The sequence below is a fragment of the Oncorhynchus masou genome, chromosome 8, assembly GCF_036934945.1.
Source record: "Oncorhynchus masou masou isolate Uvic2021 chromosome 8, UVic_Omas_1.1, whole genome shotgun sequence".
In the NCBI taxonomy this organism is placed as follows: Eukaryota; Metazoa; Chordata; class Actinopteri; order Salmoniformes; family Salmonidae; genus Oncorhynchus; species Oncorhynchus masou.
Genome location: NC_088219.1, coordinates 23930202 through 23955602, shown reverse-complemented (window position 1 = coordinate 23955602; position 25401 = coordinate 23930202). Strand labels below are relative to the sequence as shown.

Below are 25401 nucleotides of genomic sequence, written 5' to 3'. Positions count from 1 at the left end.
TTGTTGTCCTATGGACAGAGTCTCCCACCTCAGCTGTAGATCTCTGCAGTTCATCCAGAGTGATCATGGGCCTCTTGGCTGCATCTCTGATCAGTCTTCTCCTTGTATGAGCTGAACGTTTAGAGGGACGGCCAGGTCTTGGTAGATTTGCAGTGGTCTGATACTCCTTCCATTTCAATATTATAGCTTGCACAGTGCTCCTTGGGATGTTTAAAGCTTGGGAAATCTTTTTGTATCCAAATCCGGCTTTAAACTTCTTCACAACAGTATCTCGGACCTGCCTGGTGTGTTCCTTGTTCTTCATGATGCTCTCTGCGCTTTTAACGGACCTCTGAGACTATCACAGTGCAGGTGCATTTATACGGAGACTTGATTACACACAGGTGGATTGTATTTATCATCATTAGTCATTTAGGTCAACATTCGATCATTCAGAGATCCTCACTGAACTTCTGGAGAGAGTTTGCTGCACCGAAAGTAAAGGGGCTGAATACTTTTGCACGCCCAATTTTTCAGTTTTTGATTTGTTAAAAAAAGTTTGAAATATCCAATAAATGTCGTTCCAGTTCATGATTGTGTCCCACTTGTTGTTGATTCTTCACAAAAAAAATACAGTTTTATATCTTTATGTTTGAAGCCTGAAATGTGGCAAAAGGTCGCAAAGTTCAAGGGGGCCGAATACTTTTGCAAGGCACTGTATAAACACCAATGCCTTTCTTAAAATCAATACACAGAAGTATATATTTTTAAACCTGCATATTTAGCTAAAAGAAATCCAGGTTAGCAGGCAATATTAACCAGGTAAAATTGTCACTTCTCTTGCGCTGTCGCAGAGTCAGGGTATATGCAACAGTTTGGGCAGCCTGGCTCATTGCGAACTAATTTGCCAGAATTTTACGTAATTGAAGGTTGTGCAATGTAACAACAATATTTCGATTTAGGGATGCCACCCGTTAGATAAAATACAGAACGGTTCCGTATTTCACTGAAATAATAAACGTTTTGTTTTTGATATGATAGTTTCTGGATTCGACCATATTAATGACCAAAGGCTCGTATTTCTGTGTGGTTTTGTTATAATTAAGTCTATGATTTGATAGAGCAGTCTGACTGAGCGATGGTAGGCAGCAGCAGGCTCATAAGCATTAATTCAAACAGCACTTTCGCACATTTTTCCAGCAGCTCTTCGCAAGCACAGCACTGTTTATGAGGGTCAGCAAAGTGGAGATGCTGTTTCCTACCTTCACCACCTGGGGGCTGCCCGTCAGAATGTCCAGGACCCAATTGCACAGGGCGGGGTTGAGACCCAGGGCCTCCAGCTTGATGATGAGCTTGGGGGGGGACTATGGTGTTGAATGCTGAGCTGTAGTCAATGAACAGCATTCCTACATAGGTATTCCTTTTGTCCAGGTGGGATTAGGCAGTGTGCCGTGTGATGGCGATTGCGTCGTCTGTTGACCTGTTGGGGCGGTATGCAAACTGGGTCTAGGGTGGCCGGTAAGGTGGAGGTGATATGATCCTTGACCAGTCTCTCAAAGCACTTCATGATGACAGGAGTGAGTGCTACAGGGCAGTAGTCATTTAGTTCAGTTATCTTTGCCTTTTTGGGTACAGGAACAATGGTAGCCATCTTGAAGCATGTGGGGACAACAGACTGGGATAGGGAGGGATTGAATATGTCCATAAACACACCAGCCAGCTGGTCTGTGCATGCTTTAAGGACGAGGCTTGGGATGCCGTCTGGGCCAGCAGTCTTGCGAGGGTTAACACATTTAAAATGTTCTACTTACGTCGGCCACAGAGAAGGGGGGGGGGGGTCAGTCCTTGTTAGCGGGCCGCGACAGTGGCACTGTATTATCCTCAAAGCGGGCGAAGGTGTATGGTTTGTCTGGAAGCGTGACGTCGGTGTCCGTGACGTGGCTGGATTTCTTTTTGTAGTCCATGATTTCTTATAGACCCTGCCACATACGTTTTGTGTCTGAGCTGTTGACTTGCGACTCCACCTTGTCCCTGTACTGGCATTTCGCTTGTTGGATTGCCTTGGAGGGAATAGCTACACTGTTTATATTCAGACATATTCCCAGACCTCTTTCCATGGTTAAATTCGGTGGAACGCGCTTTCAGTTTTACACGAATGCCGCCATCCATCCACGGTTTCTGGTTCGGTTATGTTTTATTATTCACCGTGGGTACAACATCTCCAATGCACTTCTTTATAAACTCACTCACCGAGTCAGCGTATTGGTTGATGTTCTCGGAGGCTGACCGGAACATATTCCAGTCCACGTGATCAAAAAAATCTTGAAGCGTGGCTTCCGATTGGTCGGACCAGCATTGAATGGTTCTCGTCACCGGTACATCCCGTTTAAGTTTCTGCCTATAAGATGGGAGGAGCAAGATGGCATTGTGGTCAGATTTGCCGAAGGGAGGGCTGGGGAGGGCTTTGTATGCGTCGCGGAAGTCAGAGTAGCAGTGGTTGATGGTATTGCGCATGCACGCAGTGCAGTCAAAATGCTGGAAGAATTTAGGTAGACTTGTTCTCAAATTTGCTTTGTTAAAATCCCCATCTACAATAAATGCAGCCTCTGCATGTATTGTTTCCAGTTTGCATATTGTACAGTGAAGTTCCTTGAGGGCCGTCTTGGTGTCTGCTTGAGGGGGAATGTACACAGCTGTGACTAACTGATGAGAATTATCTTGGTAGGTAAAATGGCCAGAACTTGATTGTAAGGAATTCTAGATCGGCAGAACAGAAGGACATGAGTTCCTGTATGTTTTCACGATTACACCATGAGTTGTTAATCATAAAGCCCCCCCCCCCTACTAGACAACTCAAAGGCTTAATCCATTAATACAAAAATAATGGAATTCATTCTTTGGCAATCAACCGTTCTCTGTTGTGGGTGATGTTGGTTTTCGCCAACTGTACCAGTGCTCGACCACACTACCAAGTGCGCTATTTTTAAGATGTTGCCCTACCAGAGTTACACAGTAATAACGTCACTGCTATTAGCTTCACAACATACATACGATGGAATGCCATTTGGGTCTTTGCGTGTCAAAAAAGATACAGTAGCACTGTCAAAGCTGTACAAAAAAGTCTGCAAACAAGCAAACACCGGCCACAAACGATGTGTTTACAATATCGCATTGGTAATTAAGCATAATTTGTTCGACCGCAATGTCTGGGGTAGCTATCTTTAGCTTAGTACCTAGCTAGCACCCATACAATCAGCCTGAAAACAATGACCAGTAGAACCTGCAGTCATTTTCATTCAATCTTAGCAATGATTTAGGAATCCTTGTAAGTATTAGCTAGGTTGCCACTTGTTGTTTGCCTATTGAAATTGAACTTCAGTTCATGAAAATAAATAGCTAGTCAGCAACTTAACCCTGTTGCCAAAAGCAACAATATAAGCAGCCAGCTATCTGGCTTGTGAGGCTCGACCACACCGGGTTGTTTTGTGAAGCTAGCCACAATAGGGATTAGGAACAATAGTGGAAATTGCTGTTTGCCTTCAAAATAAAAGTATGGCATTGACAGTAATACAAATTAATACAAATAGTAGAATGCCATACTTTTATTTTGAAGGCTAACCTGCAAAGTCCACTATTGTGGATAATCATTATTGTGGCTAGCTTCACATAGATGGGTCCGACCACCATTAAATCAAATAAAAACTGTCTTATAAATTAGGGTTATTTTAGATGATGACACCTAGCTATATAGTTAGCTAGCTAATAGTTAGCTAGCCAACAGATTGTGTATCTTTTTTGACACGCAAAGACCCAAACTGCATTCCAAAGAAATCCTGGTTGAGAATGAAACGACTGAACAAGTGAACAACAAAACAGCACAGCAAGTAAGTGAAAGAAATTGGTTTTGATTATGTTTTACTGGCAATCGGGACATAAATAACTTTTTGGGCAGTGTGGTATGTGTGTAACCTTTATTTAACTAGGCAAGTCAGTTAAGAACAAAATCTTATTTACAATGATGGCCCGGACGATGTGATACAGCCTGGATTCGAACCAGGGACTATAGTGACGCCTCTTGCACTGAGAAGCAGTGCCTTAGACCACTGCGTCCAACTATTTAACTGTACTAGAATGCTTAAAAGGCCGCTATTGTTTTTTTTTTTTTAATGTATTTATTTTTTACCTTTTATTTAGCTAGGCAAGTCAGTTAAGAACAAATTCTTATTTTCAATGATGGCCTAGGAAAAGTGGGTTACCTGCCTGTTCAGGGGCAGAATGACAGATTTGTACCTTGTAAGCTCGGGGGGGGGTTGAACTTACAACCTTCCGGTTACTAGTCCAACGCTCTAACCACTAGGCTACCCTGCTGGTTATTGCTATTGGTTTTTCTGGCAAGGAAAATATTGGATATCGGCATTGGGCAGAAATGTCATATCGGTGCATCACTAATACCAACAATACCTTGTCACAACATTACTAATGCATTAAGAAAATAAATTCCACATTAACTTTTAACAAGGCACACCTGTTAACTGAAATGCATTCCAGGTGAGTACCTCATGAAGCTGGTTGAGAGAATGCAAAGAGTGTGCAAAGCTGTCATTAAGGCAAAGGGTGGCTACTTTCAAGAATCTCAAATATAAAATATATTTTGATTTGTTTAACACGGTTTTGGTTACATGATTCCATGTGTTATTTCAGTTGATGTCTTCACTATTATTCTACAATGTAAAAAAAAAAAAAAGGTTCAATAATCTTTCTTCTTTATCAAATAAGTGTGTTTATTCATTCACAACTAAATTGTTGCTCGACCCAGCACAGGCAGTGTGATCCTCTGGTCTTCTGGTACCAGTGATGTGGGAAAGGATGCTAGGCTTAGCAGACACAGCTCAGAGGTGAGTGCAGTGTTGGTATGAAGAAAACAGAGAGACACAGATGTACTGCCAGTTCCTTAATTTGTTGGCTCTATATGTTACAGCAATTAACACTTAAGAGTGAGACAGACAGACACAGTGACAACAGAGGAACAAAGACAGAAAAACACACACTGATGTGGATTGGTATGGCTGTATTGCCAAGGCTGAATGTTGTTTTAAGCACTAGTCTGGAGAATATTGCATTGAGACACCTTTGTCCATAGATGCCACATATCAAGTTTCGTGCAAATAGGTAATTTGCTGCCTGAAGAGTTGCATAAATAATTTTTCACTAAATTCAAAATTACGGAAAATCCATTGTGGCAGGGCTCATTTGTTCCTTCTGAGGAGAGGACCCATCCCATACTGAATTTCATTACTTTAGGTCAAACAGGGTGAGGGGGGGCTTGACGTTTCAAACCTTGCATTTTTAATATCTTGTTATAGCGCCATAATCTGCCAAATCAGTGTACTTTTGTAAATGCTGGATCTCTATGGCAAGACGCATCATTCGGCCAAGTTTGTTTAGAAAAAAAAAAAACTGGGCCAGTGCCGTCTGAGTTATCGTGTGACGACTAAGAAAGAACACACAAACGAACGTACTGGGACAGCTCCACAGTCCCCTCCCGGTTGTCATCGCCGGGGACAATAAAGATGGTGGGCTAGTACAGCATTGCAGCAGTGTTGGAAAAATGATGGTTGGCATTATAAACTAGGCCTACATGGCAACTTCATTCCACAACAAGTGCAATAATGACCATGTTTTAGTTTGCCCTCACCTTTTTGAACGACAATAAGACACCATACAAGATAGTATGATAGTCGTAAAACAATTTTGATGACATAAACAGGGATTGTCCTATTGTCCACTTTCAGAATGTTCTTTACCAGCCTTCCGACGTGTCTACTTCCCCTCCATCCCTTGGGCTCATGCCTCATTGCCTCCATTGGAATATCTGTGATCAATCCCCTGAAGAATGGCACAACTACCGGTCCTTAACAAGGACCTGTGTCCGCTCAACATACCTTTTATCCTTAAAGACACACATGGCTAAAAAGGCAATGCCAAGGGAAAAAAATGGTCATTTCCTCAAACCAGACAGGGCCCTGGGACACCAGAATCTAAGGGTCAGAATGGACTGTGTTCCACAAGACACACTTATGGACAGGAACACTGTTGCATGCAAAAGTCCTGGGATGTATTCTTTATGTCTTGTAAAGGAAACCATTTACCGTTTAAGAACCAACCAAATGGAATGAAATGACGAAAGAGCTTCATGAACTTTTCCAATAGAAACTCTTGTTTTCATTACAAAACATTTTCCATTTGGAATTAAAAGATTGTTTACATTTACATTTAAGTCATTTAGCAGACGCTGTTGTTGCAAAACAAAAATGCAAAAATCTGCGGTATGATTACACCCGATACCACCCAAGTGAAAATCACATTCACATAATCACACACACATTTCCCCCCATGCTTGACCACACAGAGGCATCACAATGTAGACACACAGTCCATTTGAAAGCCACACTGTTTTATTTATTTTTATCCAACCCTTGGTTTAAATTAGCAGGAAATTCAGTGAGACCACCTTCAACCCCAAAAGACATGCAAAACAACAGTTAGTGCTGCACCTTGAAACATCTGAGAGCTGGGACTTGATGATGTTTTATTTATGGACAATAACTCCCCCTTGTGGTAAAATACAACAACAAAACTATAGTAGGTTGGCAAACTTGCATCAAGCTTAATATGACAAACAAGTATCTTTATTTCTAGTGTAGGAACACTTACAAAATATAAAATCACCCTCTAATATTCACAAAAGAAATAAGAGCATAAGAGTTTATATTCCAGCTTGAGTAATACACATGGCAAAAATAAACCATTGAAAGTGTGTTTTATACAAAAGTATGTGGACACCCTTTCAAATTAGTGGATTCAGCTATTTAAGCCACATCCGTTGCTGACAGTTCTATTAAATTGAGCACACTTCCATACACTCTCTATAGACAAACATTGGCAGTAGATTGGCCCATACTGAAGAGCTCAGTGACTTTCAAATGTGGCACCGTCATAGGATGCACTTTTCCAACAACTCAGTTTATCAAATTTCTGCCCTGCTAGAGCTGCCCCAGTCAACTATAAGTGCTGTTATTGTGAAGTGGAAACTTCTAGGAGCAACAATGGCTCAGCTGCGAAGTTGTAAGCCACACAAGCTCACAGAACGGGATGGCCGAGTGCATAGTGCTGTAAAGTTTGGTGGAGGAGTAATAATGGTCTGGAGCGTTTTTTTATGGTTCGGGCTAAGCCCCTTAGATCCAGTAAAGGGAAATCTTAATGCAACAGCACACAACATTCTAGACAATTCTGCGCTTTCAACTTTGTGGCGACAGTTTGGGGAAGGCCCTTTCCTGTTTCAGCAGGACAATGCCCCTGTGCACAAAGCGAGATCCATACAGAAATGTTTTTTCAAGATCGGCGTGGAAGAACTTGACTGACCAACAGAGCCGTGTCTTCACCCCAATCGAACACCTTTGGGATGAATCGGAACGCAGACTGCGAGTCATGCCTAATCGCCCAACATCAGTGCCCAACCTCACTAATGCTTGTGGCTGAATGGAAGCAAGTCCCTGCAGCAATGTTCTAACATAAAGTTTCCTTCCCAGAAGAGTGGAGGCTGTTGTTGCATCAAAGGGAGGACCAACTCCATATTAAATGCCCATGATTTTGGAATAAGCTGTCCACATACTTTTGGCCTTGTTTATTTCTGAACCTGAGTTTCATACAAACAAATCTGACAGTAACTGAAAAACCTGTCACCTGTTCATAACTTATATGGAAAAACTAACATTGTGCAAAATGTATGGCACCATAGAATACAAGCAGAAAAACAAACAAAATCAGGACAAAAATGAGCTAGCTAGTGTATATGTTTGGATAGGGTTAATGTGCTTTCGCATCATCACGCCTTAAACCTGTTCAAGCTGCCCTAGTCTCTCCCCCAACGTGCCAGTCCTATACCCCCTTCCATCATCTTAGGGAAGCCAGAGTGCTCTTCCTGGCAGAGGTGCCACACCATGATGCACTGGTAGTTCCACAGTAGCAGCAGTGCCATGACTGTCAGGGCCACCATGATGAGGATGGCCAGGAGGATGCGCTGGCGAGAGCAGCAACTGGAGGGACTGGTAGTGCTGTCTTCTAACAGTCCTGCATAATGTCTCTCCAGGTCTTCAACCTTGGGTCTGGAGGTTGGAGGATGCCACAGCCATTGTTTGATCCATGAGACAGGGAGGCGATGGACAGTGGCTTCCCATGGACCTCCAGCCCTGATCCATGGCTCAGTCTCAGCCATCCTGACCCTTGTATAGATCTCACTTGAGAACTTAAGGCAAGCTGGACAAAAGACCATGGTAGTGTCATACTACTTATTGATACTCTAGGCCTACTATTACTACAATTTGCCATTATGACATCAGTTTGTACTGTCATTTTTTTAAACCCAGACATCAAAAAGTGTCTGGCTATGCAGTCTCAAGACTGCATCTGTGGGTGTTGATGTGAACTAGTACAGTAGATTCAGCAGTGAAGTAGTCTTCTAAAGTTAGGCCTACATACCCATATTCTGTAAATAATTTTTCTACACAGTAAGTCAAACGGATATGGGCTAAATATTGAGACATGTTTGTTGTTGCAATTTGTTACTGTTTAAATACAAGAGAAGTAGTCTGTACAGTAAAGGCACACAACCCTGCGGGTGAATACTGTAAATGACAGTCTACATATTTTACTGAAAAGTAAAATCCCTGAGTTCGTCGAGCTTCTTACCTTACAAACTCCAGAACTCAGATGAGGTTCAGCTCCAAACAGGTGTGGACGGGTTTAACACGTCTAGGTATATTTCTCTATAAAATAGTCCCATATGACATACCTAACACTTAAAAAACGATTCACGACCCCTATCGCCTCTGAAGAAACAACAACAGTCAAAAACAAAACAAATATACGTAAGCCACACCCAATTGGAAACCTTCTACCTGATGAGCAGGCGCGAGAACGTCCTGCTGTCCTTGCCTCCACCTCCGGGGTCGTCACTTGTTACCACAGCCACAGAATTAAAACCCAGCCCAATTCTACCATTTCTTCTTCAAATCTGATGTTAAACCTAACATTAAACACACTGCTAACCTTATGCCTAACCCTAACCTTAAATGAAGACCATAAAGCAAATGTGTGTTTTCATGAATTTTTACAATATAGTCAATATTGAAGTAGTATGACACAGCTTTGTGGCTGTGATAACTAGTGGAAACCCAGTGTTGCCAACTTAGCGAATGTGTCGCTATATTTAGCGAGTATTCAGACCCCTTTAGTATTCAGACCCCTTTCTGGTGTTATTGGAGACGTGAAAGCACGTATCGTTCTTACTCTTCTCAACGACCACCCCGGTCCCAAAACACTCACAGGCAGCCCAGTCCTCGCATAGCAGTCCCTCCCAGCTTCAGTCAGAGAACTCCTCCGCGTCCAGCCTGCAAATGAATCGCGCATGCGGGAAGCCGCGGCTGGCTGATCCCGCCCTGGTTTCCATTTTTTTATTATTAATTAACCTGAACACAATTTTCTCACATTGTCATGAACATTTTTTTTCTATTGTCTATTTTTAGTCCATTTAGATTATTAATGTAGATTGTATTTTTTTTTATGTTAAAAATGTTATGGTTAAAAATGTTCATGTTTTACTGTAACTTGTTGTAGACTCCCAAGTGGACCATAAGGTTAAAAAACAAACCAAATTAAGAAAACTAAACTAAAAAAACGAACTTAACATTTTTTTTTAACTGAGTAACTCCGCCAGAGTGTCTCTTTTGGGTCACTTTTGCCGGTCCCAAGCTCGAATAGAGGAGGAGGGTTGGAATTGTGACATTAAAAAAAAGAATTGACAGAAGAAAGTTCATTTGTAGTTCGAAACATATTTAGGGTGTTTTTCACTCACTTTTTGTCCCTCCGACGACGTTATTCCTCTCACCTACAGTGTCCATCACAATTACATGCACATGGCAAATTATGCAAATTAGGTGATGACATAATTGAGCGATTTCTAGTGACTTTTAGGACAGCCAATAGCTACTTTCCTTACTGAGGAGCAGGCAACACTGAACCCACCTCCAGCCACTGAAAACGAAAGAGCTTGATTTAGCTTGCCCGCGTGCGGTTTGGATGGGGTTCACGCAACATTAAAATACCTTAATATAAGGGGCCCAACTTTGGTTTTAGAAGTGGGGGGAACATAACTTTGCGAGGGGTCTGGCATCTAAAGCAAATTTCCTGCATTTCTACACAATCCAATATAACCAATGGCCCTTCTAGCCCTCTCTATTCAGAACAACTCAAATTAAGAAAAAATGCACCCAGTCATCAAGCTAGGTGAGAGATCATTGTTAATTAAATATGTTTTTAAGTGATTGACAAGACTGAACTAGATAAAAAGTAATTCAATAATCAATATAGTGTTGCGCTTTTAACTAATAGCCTAACAATCAAACACATTCTTTAAGACATCCTCTATATAAAATTTCTGCCAGACGCCGAGCTAGCCTGAGCCACCTGCACCCCCAACAGTCTAGTCAATACCTAAACGCTCTCCCAAAACACATTTTTCTCCACCTTTTTTTTCTTTATTCCCAAGGGAAAGGTTTAAAAACAAAAGTTTAAAAAACAACAATAAAAAAAACATACAACTACACATGTAAATTAACACAGAGAAACAGCACATCCTCCATGCTGGGAAGGCTTTCCACCAGATGTTGGATCATTGCTGCGGGTCTTGCTTCCATTCAGCCACAAGAGCATTAGTGAGGTTGGGCACTGATGTTGGCGATTAGGCCTGGCTCAAAGTCGGCATTCCAATTGATCCCAAAGGTGTTTGATGGGGTTGAGGTCAGAGCTCTGTGCAGGCCAGTCAAGTTCTTCCACACCGATCTCAACAAACCATTTCTTTATGAACCTTGCTTTGTGCACAGGGACATTGTCATGCTGAAACAGGAAAGGGCCTTCCCCAAACTGTTGCCACAAAGTTGGAAGCACAGAATCGTCTAGAATGTCATTGTATGCTTGATAGAGGAAATTATGGTTGAAATTACTAATTATGTATACATTCCAATCAGAACTGACTATTCCAAATGCTATAATGTACTGTACATGTGAATTTTCTCTCTTGCTCCCTTTCCCAATTGTATATAATGTAGTCAGGAGTTTAGTAACAATGAAGGTCTGTTCCTTAGTTCATTCAGTTGTACAAATCTCCAGGTGGTGGGAACGGGCCATCTCCAGATTGTCTAGAATGTTGATTTATACTGACTGGCCTTGACTTCGTGCTGATAACGCGAAGGCTCAAGAGCTAGAGGGCCCCTCTGCTTGTAAATAGAACGTTTGGAAAACGCTGACGTCATTTTCAGTTTATAACCTGTGGAAATGTGTGTATGCGTTTAGTACTCTCTTGTAATAAACGCTGTTACCTTTGGCTTTTAAGACTGGTCTCAATCTACTTCCTGCAAAATTAATGAACTTACAACTCATTAATGAATTAGAAATGAGTGCGAATTGGTTTTGGCAATAAAACATACAGGAATTTAGAATTCCTCTATCAATGCTGTAGTGTTAAGATTTCCATTCACTAGAACTAAGGGGCCTAGCCCGAACCATGAAAAACAGCCCCAGGCCATTATTCCTCCTCCACCAAACTTTATAGCTGGCACTATGCATTGTGGCAGGCAGCGTTCTCCTGGCATCCGCCAAACCCAGATTTGTCCGTCGGACTGTCAGATGGTGAAGCGCGATTCATCACTCCATCACATCACGTTTCCACTGCTCCAGAGTCCAATGGCGGCGAGCTTTACACCACTCCAGAAGAAGCTTGGCATTGCGCATGGTGGTCTTAGGCTTGTGTGCGGCTGCTCGGCCATGGAAACCCAATTCATGAAGCTCCCGATGAACAGTTTGTGTCCTGATGTTGCTTCCAGAGGCAGTTTCTGAGTCAATGTTATTCAGTTACACTTGCATATAGTACATTCTATTGATGGTCTCAAACTGCAGGAATGTACACTGAATTCGGAAAGTATTCAGACCCCTTGACTTTTTCCACATTTTGTTATGTTACAGCCTTGTTTTAAAATGTATTAAATTGTCCCCCCCATCAATCTACACACAATACCCAATAATGACAAAGTAAAAAAACGTTTTTAGAAATGTTTAAAAAAAACAGAAATATCACATTTACATAAGTATTCAGACTCTTTACTGAATACTTTGTTGAAACACCTTTGGCAGTGATTACAGCCCCAAGTCTTCTTGGGTATGACGCAAAAAATCTTGGCACACCTGTATTTGGGGAGTTTCTCCCATTCTTTTTTGCAGATCTTCTCAGGGTCTGTCAGGTTGGATGGGGAATGTCGCTGCACAGCTATTTTCAGGCCTCTCCAGAGATGTTCGATTGGGTTCAAGTCCGGGCTCTGGCTGGGTCACTCAAGGACATTCAGAGACTTGTCCCGAAGCCATTCCTACGTTCTCTTGGCTGTGTGCTTAGGGTCGATGTTCTGTTGGAAGGTGAACCTTCGCCCTAGTCTGAGGTCCAGGAGCGCTCTGGAACAGGTTTTCATCAAGGATCTCTCTGTTCTTTACTCTTTTCATCTTTCCCTCGATCCTGACTAGTCTCCCAGTCCCTGCCGTTGAAAAACATCCCCACAGTATGATGCTGACACCACCATGCTTCACCATAGGGATTTTGCAGGTTTCCTCCAGATGTGACACGTGGCATTCAGGTCAAATAGTTCAATCTTGGTTTCATCAGACCAGAAAATCTTGTTTCTCAGGGGTTGAGAGTCCTTTAGGTGCCTTTTGACAAACTCCAAGCGGGCTGTCATGTGCCTTTTACTGAAGAGTAGCTTCCGTCTGTCCTGATTGGTGGAGTGATGCAGAGATGGTTGTCGATCTAGAAGGTCCTCCCATCTCCACAGAGGAACTCTGGAGCTCCGTCAGAGTGACCATCGTGTTCTTGGTCACCTCCTGACCAAGGCCCTTCTCCCCAATTGCTCAGTTTGGCCAGCTCTAGGAAGATTCTTGGTTGTTCCAAACTTCTGTCATTTAAGAATGATGGAGGCCACTGTGTTCTTGGGGACCTTCAATGCTGCAGAAATATTTTAGTACCCTTCCCCAGATCTGTGCTTCGACACAATCCTGTTATACGCACAATTCCTTTGACCTCATGGCATGGTTTTTGCTCTGATATGCGTTGTCAACTGTGTGGAACCTTATATAGACAGGTGTGTGCCTTTCCAAATCATATCCAATCAATTGAATTTAGCACATGTGGACTCCAATCAAGTTGTAGAAACATCTCAAGTATGATCAGTGGAAAAATAATGCACCTGAGCTCAATTTCGAGTCTCATAGCAAAGGGTCTGAAAACTTGTGTAAATAAAGTATTTCTGCTTAGCATTTCTAATGCATTTGCAAAACAATCTAAAAACCTGTTTTCGGTAAGTCATTGCGGGGTATTGTGTGTAGATTGATGAGGGGAAAAGATTATTGTATAAATCTTGGAACAAGGCTGTAATGTAACATAATGTGGAAAAGGTCAAGGGGTCTGAGTACTTTCCGAATGCCCTGTGTGTCTGAGATTTATATGAACGTGACTGGGCATTCAAACATATCTGTATCAATTCATCATCAATAGCTTCTACCATGTCTTCCTCACATTTTGATTTTACATGCTTTGTGTCATCAGGAAAAGCCTCTATCAACACGTGTTACAGTTTGAAATCAACTTTGGAGGTTTGTCAGACTGCTATACAATAGTTTAAATCTTTGAACCATCTGGGTTGCCCAGTGTTGCTGCACAAAGAGAACAAGGTGTTGTATCTGCAAAAATTCACCTCTGCTTCATCACAGATTGGACTTCCCTGGCTGCTTCACCCTGCTGAGACCCGTCACAATCTGATCCTCCTGAGATGAGGCATGACAAAGATTTACTTGGTGAACATTTATACATTATATTTTCCAAGAATATAATCAATGGTTCAGTAATTGAACCAGATCCCAGACTGTAATAAGCTGTCCTGTAGCTACTGTAGGTCCAACCATCAACTCAAGATGGAACTTTGTATCATTCACTGATATTGTTATTGTTAGTATACTGCAAAATTCATCTGAGCTCTGTAGACTGGCTGTCTGATCCTTACTGGGACACATGTCACCATCTGATCCTGTTAAGACATGATGATCATAGTATTGTGTACTGACGGTGAAGCCTGTAGAGCTGTTTATTACTGTGTTAGTGTTAAAAGTAGGCAATTAGCTAGGGAAACTGACAAATCGATAACATTACATTGCTATCCTGACTCTAATAAAAACTCACATTGCACAAAAGAAATGTCAGAATTATAGGTCTTCAATCGTTTGCCCGCTGGTTTCATCATTTGATTCAGGTCTAGTGTGAATGAGGCAAAAATAATCCCTACCTAGTTTTGCCCAGCTCTCTCTAACGGTACATCAAGTGGCGAAAGCTAGCTAAATTAATTTACTTCTGTTGAAACGGGACAAAAAGGCTACAAAACATTTCCATACAAACAGTTGTGAGATAGTAATAATAGCCATCTCACATAGCAATAGTTGAAGTCGGAAATTTGCATTCACCAGTTTTTCACAATTCCTGATATTTAATCCTAGTAAAAAATCCCTGTTTTATGTCAGTTAGGGTCACCACTTTATTTTAAGAATGTGAAATGTCAGAATAATAGTAGAGAGAATGATGTATTTCATCTTTCATTTCTTTCATCACATTCCCAGTGGGTCAGAAGTTTACATGCACTCAATTAGTATTTGGTAGCATAGCCTTTAAATTGTTTAACTTGTGTCAAACATTTCAGGTAGGCTTCCCACAATAAGTTCGGTGAATTTTGGCCCATTCTTCCTAACAGAGCTGGTGTAACTGAGTCAGGTTGTAGGCCTCCTTGCTCGCACACGCTTTTTCAGTTCTGCTCACACATTTCCTATAGGTTTGAGGTCAGGGCTTTGTGATGGCCACTTCAATATTTTGACTTTGTTGTCCTTAAGCAATTGCCACAACTTTGGAAGTATGCTTGGGGTCATTGTCCATTTGGAAGACCCATTGCCGACCAAGCTTTAACTTTCTGACTGATGTCTTGAGATGTTGCTTCAATATATCCACATAATTTTCTTCCCTTATGATGCCATCTATTTTGTGAAGTGCACCAGTCCCTCCTTCAGCAAAGCACCCCACAACATGATGCTGCCTCCCTCTTGCTTCACGGTTGGGATGGTGTTCTTCGGCTTAAAGCCTCCCCCTTTTTCCTCCAAACATAACAATGGTCATTATGGCCAAACAGTTCAATTTTTGTTTCATCAGACCAGAGGACTTTTCTCCAAAAAGTACAATCTTTGTCCCTATGTGCAGTTGCAAACCATAGTCTGGCTTTTTTATGGCGGTTTTGGAGCAGTGGCTTCTTCCTTGCTGAGTGGCCTTTCAAGTTATGTTGATATAGGACTCGTTTTACTGTGGACATAGATACTTTTGTACCTGTTTCCTCCAGCATCCTCACAAGGTCCTTTGCTGTTGTTCTGGGATTGATTTGAACCTTTTGCACCAAAATATGTTCATCTCTAGGAGACAGAACGCATCTCCTTCCTGAGTGGTATGACGACTGTGTGGTCCCATGGTGTTTATACTTGTGTACTATTGTTTGTACAGATGAATGTGGTACCTTCAGGCCTTTGGAAACTGCTCCCAAGGATGAACTAGACTTGTGGAGGTCTACAATTTTCATTCTAAGGTCTTGGCTGATTTCGTTTGATTTTACCATGATGTCAAGCAAAGAGGCACTGAGTTTGAAGGTAGGCCTTGAAATACATCCACAGGTACACCTCCAATTGACTCAAATGATGTCAATTAGCCTTTCAGAAGCTTCTAAAGCCATGACATACTTTTCTGGAATTTTCCAAGCTGATTAAAGGCACAGTCAACCTAGTGACTTTAAACTTCTGACCCAGTGGAATTGTGATAGATTATTTCACTTCTAATTCACTCTGTGTCTGTAAACAATTGTTGGAAGAATGACTTGTGTCGTGTACAAAGTAGATGTCCTAACCGACTTGCCAAAACTGTAGATTGTTAACAAGAAATTTGTGGAGTGGTTGAAAAAGTAGTTTCTAGAGGCTAGAGCTAGAGCTGAACTGACTGTGGTAGCTACAGTAGCTATCTAATTCATTCACCCCAGTTAAGAGGGGATGAAATATTAGCTAACGTTGCATGTCAATTACAATATTAGCTCAGCACTGGGAAAAAACACGAGTTTAGTTTTGTTTCTTTTAAGTTATACAGCAGTTACCTTGTCAGCTACATCAGTCAACTAAAGAGTAGCCAGTTGCTGCTCTGCCTGCTCTGCAGCTGCCTCTGTTCAACTCTCCCGTGCTGGTCCAGCCAGCCTATCAGAAGCTTTGCCTTCACACTGCCTTTCCGCCCTCTCTGTGGTGTCCGGGTGGTCCTAAATCCAGCTGCCTGGAACAGTCTCCGTCCCCAGTGAAAGTTGTGTGCCTTCATAATATACTGTATGTATTGCAGGGTTCCTGGAGAGCTACCATCCTGTAGGTTTTCGCTTTTTCATGCTCTTTCCATGACATAGATTTTGACACCCTGACCAATTGAGGCTGTTCTGAGGGCAAGGAGGTGTAAAGGGCTCCAATTTGCTAACCCAATTCAGCTCTAGGAATAGGCTACAAAGTAGGCCTATATTGAAAGCTAGTGCTTCCACACAGATGTGGTTCCTGAGTTAATTAAGCAATACACATCCCGTCATGCTTAGTGTCATGTATAAAAATGCTGGGGGGCCATTATTTCAGCTCCCATGGCTGTGCCCCCGTGGGAGGACAATGCCCCCATCCACAGGGTACAAGCGGTCACTGAATGGTTTGATGAGCATGAAAACTATGTAAACCATATGCCATGGCCTTCTCAGTCACCAGATCTCAACTCAATTGAACGCTTATGGGAGATTCTGGAGCGGTGCCACCAGCATAAACAAAACACCAAATGATGGAATTTCACATGGACGAATGGTGTTACATCCCTTCAATAGTTCCAGACACTTGTAGAATGTATGCCAAGATTCATTGAAGCTGTTCTGGCTCGTGGCGGCCCAACACCCTATTAAGACACTTTGTTGGTGTTTCCTTTAATTTTGGCAGTTACTGGTACATATGCCTTGTTGCTGGCTATATTGTGGTAGGGTTATTTTCCATCGCCACCCGCCAAAATGATGCACAACTCAGGGAGTCCAACCAATACAGACGTCAGAATTTGTGTCCCAAGCTAGATTGCAATGTGTGTAGGCTACGTTTGTAACGACGTTCTTCTGTTGAAGGAGGAGCGGACCAAAATGCAGCGTGGTGGTTACTCATGTTTATTAATGAAAATACGACTAGATTTGAAAAAACTGAATGTACAAAACAACAGACGGAATGTGAAAAACAATACAGCCTATCTGGTGAACATAAACACAGAGACAGGAACAATCACCCACGAAACACTCAAAGAATATGGCTGCCTAAATATGGTTCCCAATCAGAGACAATGATAATCACCTGACTCTGATTGAGAACCGCCTCAGGCAGCCATAGACTATGCTAGACACCCCACAAAACCCCAAGACAAAAACACACCACAATAACCCATGTCACATCCTGGCCTGACCAAATAAATGAAGATAAACATAATATATTTCGACCAGGGCATGACAGAACACCCCCCTCCCTAAGGTGCGGACTCCCGGACGCACATCAAAACAATAGGGAGGGTCCGGGTGGGCGTCTGTCCATGGTGGTGGCTCCGGTGCTGGACGTGGCCCCCACTTCACCGTAGTCCTCCCCCACCTTGTCCGCTTCCGTGACCTCCTAGCCACGGCAACCCTGCTAAATAAAACGGGACAGAGGGGCAGCTCGGGACAGAGGGGCAGCTCGGGACAGAGGGGCAGCTCGGGACAGAGGGGCAGCTCGGGACAGAGGGGCAGCTCGGGACAGAGGGGCTCCTCAGACTCCGGCAGCAGCGCCGGACAGGCGGGAGACTCTGGCAGCAGCGCCGGACAGGCGGGAGACTCTGGCAGCAGCGCCGGACAGGCGGGAGACTCCGGCAGCAGTGGAGAGGAGGAAGGCTCTGGCAGATCCCGGCTGACTGGCGGATCTGGAAGAGTCTGGTTGACTGGCGGATCTGGAAGAGTCTGGTTGGCTGGCGGATCTGGAAGAGTCTGGTTGGCTGGCGGATCTGGAAGAGTCTGGTTGGCTGGCGGATCTGGAAGAGTCTGGTTGGCTGGCGGATCTGGAAGAGTCTGGTTGGCTGGCAGATCTGGAAGAGTCTGGTTGGCTGGCAGATCTGGAAGAGTCTGGTTGGCTGGCAGATCTGGAAGAGTCTGGTTGGCTGGCAGATCTGGAAGAGTCTGGCTGACTGGCGGATCTGGAAGAGTCTGGCTGACTGGCGGATCTGGAAGAGTCTGGTTGACTGGCAGATCTGGAAGAGTCTGGTTGACTGGCAGATCTGGAAGAGTCTGGCTGACTGGCAGATCTGGAAGAGTCTGGCTGACTGGCAGATCTGGAAGAGTCTGGCTGACTGGCAGATCCTGGCAGACTGACGGCTCTGGCTACTCCATGCTGACTGGCAGCTCTGGCTGCTTCATGCTGACTGGCGGCTCTGGCTGCTCCATGCTGACTGACGGCTCTGGCTGCTCCATGCAGATTGACAGCTCTGGCTGCTTCTTGCAGACTGGCAGCTCTGGCTGCTCCATGCAGACTGGCAGCTCTGGCAGCTCCTTGCAGACTGGCAGCTCCTTGCAGACTGACAGTTCCTTGCAGACTGGCAGCTCCTTGCAGACTGACAGCTCCTTGCAGACTGGCAGCTCCTTGCAGACTGGCAGCTCCTTGCAGACTGGCAGCTCCTTGCAGACTGGCAGCTCCATGCAGACTGGCAGCTCCATGCAGACTGGCAGCTCCGGCTACTCCATGCAGACTGGCAGCTCTGGCTGTTCCATGAAGACTGACAGCTCTGGCTGCTCCATGCAGACTGACAGCTCTGTGCAGACTGGCATCTCCGGCTGCTCCATGCAGACTGACAGCTCTGGCTGCTCCATACAGACTGGCAGCTCTGGCTGCGCTAAACAGGCAGGAGACTCCGGCAACGCTGTAGAGGCGGAAGGCTCTGGCAGCGCTAAACAGGCGGGAGACTCCAGCAGCGCAGGAGAGGAGAAAGGCTCGGGCAGCGCTAAACAGGCGTGAGACTCCGGCAGCGCAGGAGAGGAGAAAGGCCCGGGCAGCGCTGAACAGGTGGGAGACTCCGGCAGCGCAGGAGTGGAGGAAGGCTCCGGCAGCGCTGGAGAGGCGAGGCGCACTGTAGGCCTGATGCGTGGTGCTGGCACTGATGGTACTGGGCCGAGGACACGCACAGGAAGCCTGGTGCGGGGAGCTGCCATCGGGGGACTGGTGTGTGAAGGTGGCACAGGATGGGCTAGACCGTGAAGGCGTACTGGAGATCTTGAGAGCAGTGCTGGCACAGGACGTGTAAGGCTAGGAAGGTGCACAGGAAGCCTGGTGCGTGAGGCTGGCACCATCTTAACCAGCCGACTAACACGCACCTCAGGACGAGTATGGAGCGCTGACCCAGGTGCCATCAAATCCCCGACACGCTCCGTCGGGCGAATATCATGCTTAATGCACCAACACAGCAACTCCCTCATTACTCTCTCCTCCAATTTCCCCATTAACTCCTTCACAGTCTCTGCTTCGCTCACCTCCAACACCGGCTCTGGTTCTGGTCTCCTCCTTGGCTCCTCACGATAAACAGGGAGAGTTGGCTCAGGTCTGACTCCTGACTCTGCCACACTCTCCCTGAGCCCCCCCCCCCCCAAGGCATTTTTGGGGCTGACTCTCGGGCTTCCATCCGCGTCGCCGCGCTGCTTCCTCATACCAGCGCCTCTCAGCTCTCACCGCCTCCAGTTCTTCTTTGGGGCAGCGATATTCTCCAGGCTGATCCCAGGATCCTTCTCCGAACAATTCGTCCTCCCATGTCCATTCCTTCTCCTGCTGCACCTTGGGGCCGCTACACTCCCCTGGTTTAGCCCAGGGTCCTCTCCTGTCGAGGATTTCCTCCCAAGTCCAAAAAGTCTTGTTACGCTGCTCCTGCTGCGGCTGTTGCCTGTTACCACGCCGCTTGGTCCTGTTGTGGTGGGTGATTCTGTAACAACGTTCTTCTGTTGAAGGAGGAGCGGACCAAAATGCAGCGTGGTGGTTACTCATGTTTATTAATGAAAATACAACTAGATATGAAAAAACTGAATGTACAAAACAACAGACGGAACGTGAAAAACTATACAGCCTATCTGGTGAACATAAACACAGAGACAGGAACAATCACCCACGAAACACTCAAAGAATATGGCTGCCTAAATATGGTTCCCAATCAGAGACAATGATAATCACCTGACTCTGATTGAGAACCGCCTCAGGCAGCCATAGACTATGCAAGACACCCCACAAAACCCCAAGACAAAAACACACCACAATAACCCATGTCACACCCTGGCCTGACCAAATAAATGAAGATAAACATAATTTATTTCGACCAGGGCGTGACAACGTTGTATATGTGCAAAAATGAAAGCATCTATAATTACATTTGGCAATAGGTACATTTTATTTACAAGTGCATCTATACAAACAATATTATTTTATTGAAAATCATTTTCTATATCATCTTTATAATTGAGGAGATAAAACTTAAAAATGTGTACAGTGCATGTGTGTGTGTCATTGAGGGTGATTGTGTGTGTGTGTGTGTGTGTGTGTGTGTGTTTGTGTGTGAAAATGACATTCTCTTCAGCAGTATTACGACAAGTGCAATATTCTATTTACATTGCATTCATAGTATGCGTTTCAGAAAACGAAACAAGATCTGCATGGCCAATAATCAGTAGGCATTCAAGAACCAAACAAGAATACTGCTAAACACACATAAGCATGCATAGGCCAGAATGAGAACATGACCAGAAGTAACTTTTTAAATGATCAAATTTCACATTCAGAAACTAAATGCTGTTTTAGTGCTTTAAATAGACAAATATTGTGTTTTTTTCTCCAGCGAAGTACTACAATCTACATGTTTCATAGAAAACTTGGCCACCAAACAAATAAAGAAATGTGTGTTTGTATGAGATACGCATATTATAACAATTAGACCATAATCTCTGTTGTGAGCCTTTTTCTACTACTATTCATATACATTTTTATGTACTTGCCTGCTGAATGCATAATAATATCTCAATTAGCCTTGTTGATGGGAACAGTATGGGGAAGCCCTCAAGTTAAAGGGATACTTCCGGATTTTGGCAATGAGGCCCTTTATCTACTTCCCCAGTCAGATGAACTTGTGGATAAAATGTGTATGTCTCTGCGTGCAGTTTGAATTAATTTGCTAACTACCGGTAGCGCAATTGCTAACTAGTGTTAGTGCAATGACTGGAAGTTTATGGGTATCTTCTAGCACGCTAGTTAGCATTGACTCGTGAAACTACCTCTAACTTGCTTCATACTAGAGACATAAAAATGGTATCCATGACTTGGCAAAGTAGATAACTCTGGTGAAGTATATAAAGGGACTCATTACCAAAATCCCGAAGTATCCCTTTAAAGTGCTCTGCAGTGCCATGCCAGAACTGTGCAATAGTCTTTCTTTCAATATACCTCAGTTGTTTCTCAACTCCAGAGCCTGGGAAACGGCCCGTTTTCGCATCTAACCAAGATATGTATACAACCTCACAGCACAAAGACTGCAAGTTAAGCTGAATTATCAATTCACTTGGGTTCCTTCCATGTAAGACATACCAAAGTGCAAATGGAAGATAGACTGTTGTGCACAGGTAGGAGGTTTTTGCATGAAATACCAAGTGCTGGTTGGGTGAAAAACCTGGCTCTTTGATGCAACCCTTTGAAACTGGAGATGAGAAAGACTAATGAAAGCAAGGGAGAGGGTGTTCCCAAACATATGGCCGATAACAAAGGTCATGTTCCCCTTCCCAGACATTGCATGCATCAACAAATGGTTGCGTGTCATGTCATCGACTGTGGAGTCTGGTACCAGATTGCTATTACATATGATGTGGTAAGCTAATATGTAAAATACCTATCCAGGCTGTGTAAGATCTCGCATGTGTCAGCAACATCTGAGCAGGGGAATACGACCAATGGGTAGGCATTTTAGATTTTGCCCTAGCATTACATACCTGATTCTACTAATCAACTAATTATCAAACCTTTGATTAGCAGAATCAGGTGTGTAGTGCAAGGGCAAAAACAAAAATGTGCACCCATTTGGGTCCCAATGACCAGGATTAAGAAACATTGATAGTATACTTTCAGAGAGTGATAACAAATAACATATTTCCTATAGTTTCGAACTGGATTAGTGATTGAAAATCCCCTTCAAATAAGAATATAGTATTGCCACTTTCTCAATACCAAAGGTGTAAAGACCTCATTGGACCAAATACAGGTAAATGTGAACATTACGTCACAGGCAGAACGTTTTCAAGGTTCGCTAAAGGATAATACTTACTGGATAGTTATTTTTGTATCTCTGAAAACGTCCGTGATTAGAATAGCAGTATAAGTATTAACACCATGGGGACAAATAATTCATTCAATAAATACTCATTTGCATCTACTCATTAGGCAAAAACTGGTTGGATCAACATTATTTCCATGTCATTTTAATGCCAAAAATCTATGCGCTGACGTTGAATCAATGTGGAAAACTGATTGGTCTTGGAAAAAGTCATCAACGTAAGGGCACTGTTTTTTTCCACCCAAACGTTTATCTATATCCAATGACATGGTGAAATGTTTTGTCGATTTTACGTTAAATTTACATTAGTTGAAGACTCAACAAAATGTAAGTTCAAACTAGACGTTGAACTGATGTCTGTGCCCAGTGGGTATGCATTTACAATACATGCATGCTTCCATCTCTAGTATCGTTGCTTCAAAATATTATATTGGCACAGAAGTTTATGTTCTCACTATTAAAACATGTCCAACTTATCAAAGACATATTTTATTTAAATATGTGGAGTTAAAAGACAGGTATTTCTTAAACGTTGATATTTAGCAGTGTACCTTTCATACTGTGAAATGATAATGTGTGTTACAGTCAGTTCTTGTCAGTTAAAGGATATGTACAGTGCTTAAGTCCACTTATTTTTCTACTTAAGTCATATAACTAAACAGGACTTTTTAAACTGCAACATTGATAATGTAGATATATTAAATAGTACTTGTATCCAACACCACAATGTCTGCACTGCAGTAAGTCAATTTAGACAAAGATAGGACTGTTTTAAGCATAAATTGAGCGTGACTAGAGAAAACAGAAAAAAACACAGTATGTGTAAGTAAGCTCAGAACCCTAGAGCTGACTAATGCCGGGCTAGATCCAGCTGTAACAAGTGCCATGATCAGATCAGTCCTATCTTCAATGTAGGGTTATCTCCATGGCTCCACTGTAAAGCCAATGGGACAACTAGCTTCAGCAGTAATGCAGCGAGCTGGGGGAAGCCTCTCTTTGTCCACCCACCCACCCTCTCTCTCTCTCTCTCTCTCTCTCTCTCTCTCTCTCTCTCTCCAAGGAGTGAATGTTGCTCTCTCCTTCTGTCCCTCTCACACCACCGTGCTGACAGACGGGTCGGACAGGTTGAGCTGGCCCGTGATGTCGGTGGGTGGGTACTGCTGCAGAGATGGAGAGAACATGAGAAAACTGAGCCACGGTCAGTCCCCTACAAAAGCCCTAAAACACAAGTCTGATATAGAAGAGAACATCTATGCTCCATTTCAGTCGAAATCGTCGAAGCAGAGGTGTTTTATAACCCCCCCCAAAGGCAGTGTAGTTAGGAAAGGTGGAAACATTTTGGTTCCATTGTGGGTTTCTCAGATTAGTACAATACAACCATGGAAATACATGTGTTGGTTGCTCTGTCTGAGGGGGGTTATCATATTACTACAGTGGTGTGGAGGTAAGGCCCAGAGCGTAGAACACAGTTGAATCAGCCAAAAAATAAGACCACTCATTTGTATGTAGACATTGTTGAATTTTCCGCAGCTAAGCTGAGAGAAAAATATGGTTCATGCTTGAGCCTCTCGGCTGGTTCAAAGTGCTGTGCAGTTGGACTCTTACTTCCAGGCCATATTTCACTGTACTCCAGAGGAGCAGAGTTGTTGATTTTAATGGGTATCTACAGTGCTGGGTAGCAACATACCCAGCTCCATGCAGGTGCTCAGTTACTATGGCAACTGTGACTTTGGGATTGCGTAACTTAGTGTCATTGATTGTGTAATCTGCCTTGGGCTTAATGTCAGGGAACATACTTGACAATGGTAAGGATGGTTCCATTAGCAAGTGACGCTGTAGCAATATCACTAACCACTGCAATTGTTGTGGATTGTTCCTTATGCATTGCAAATATGGCCATGAACTGATCTTGCAAAATATAAGGGAGTGTTTTTGTAAAGTTTGTTGCCTTCCTATAATTCCTTACCATACCACTGTGCTGAATCATGCTACCTACAAGACATACTGTTTTCATCAGCGTTGTTTCCAACATGTCAAATCGAAATCCAACTTACTTTGCCATTGATTCCGATTTACAGTGCAAAAGTTGGAAAAACCTGATTAACATCACCTTTTCACGCTGTGAAAAGACTTAAAGAAAATGGCTTGATGAACAGGGTCACTTCAGTACAAGCCAATCATAATCCACCGTGTACCTCCATCCATTCTATCTTCACAAAAATCAATTTTTAATTATTGATGAAATCTATTTTGTGTGTCAATTTCGCAAATCCACATATAATTATTATTATTATTATTTTAGATGTTGATGATTGTCTCATTTTAAGCTGTGTTGATGTTTTTCTTCAAGCATTGACCCATATTGCGTTTTATAAGTTATGATGCAACTACCATGCTAAGTCAAGGGTCAACATCATCATAGGGTATTACAGATATAAAAAAACACTGATGTTTGACTAATAATTACAAAAGACCTAACACTTAGATCTAAACGTTGCATCACCACAGGGCTACAACCACGTGGGGCTACTTCAGGGGCCTGCTGTTAGTGGTATCACTTAGAGCACCCCCTACTAGCCGAAGGTGGACCAGCAAAAGAGAGACCCTTCAATACGTCAATACTTACAGTATGGCCACTACCACAATGACTTCTGTATTATTACAATTACTAGTACTAAAATAATATCTCTTACTGATACTACTACATCTATCTCAACTACTAGTATTACTGCTAGTACCACTACTGACAACAATAACAGTAATTCACATGCTTGTAGAGGGAGAGAGGAGCAGTGTGGCATGTGGGTGAGGGACACTGACACTCAAAA

General features: G+C 43.2%; 1 protein-coding gene and 2 long non-coding RNA genes across 12 annotated transcripts in view; 1 reads left to right on the top strand and 2 right to left on the bottom strand.

The window, feature by feature from the left end:
* The first annotated feature begins 4782 nt into the window (after positions 1-4782).
* Positions 4783-13916, top strand: LOC135544418 (uncharacterized). Its single transcript, XR_010456334.1, has 3 exons — positions 4783-4874; positions 13682-13728; positions 13846-13916. It is a non-coding gene; the product is annotated as an uncharacterized LOC135544418 (long non-coding RNA).
* On the bottom strand, positions 6417-9416 carry LOC135544417 (uncharacterized). Its single transcript, XR_010456333.1, has 2 exons — positions 8728-9416; positions 6417-8295 (listed from the first exon to the last, which is right to left on the bottom strand). It is a non-coding gene; the product is annotated as an uncharacterized LOC135544417 (long non-coding RNA).
* A 6315-nt stretch (positions 13917-20231) lies between the features above and the next one.
* The window catches only part of LOC135544413 (glutamate receptor ionotropic, NMDA 1), a 31209-nt gene continuing 26039 nt past the window's right edge, over positions 20232-25401 (bottom strand). For all 10 annotated transcript variants that reach the window (XM_064971997.1, XM_064972003.1, XM_064972004.1 and 7 more), the window contains one exon: positions 20232-23733. In XM_064971997.1, coding sequence (XP_064828069.1) covers positions 23665-23733 — 69 coding nt within the window. In that variant the 3' untranslated portion in view covers positions 20232-23664. The remainder of the gene's footprint in view (positions 23734-25401) is intronic.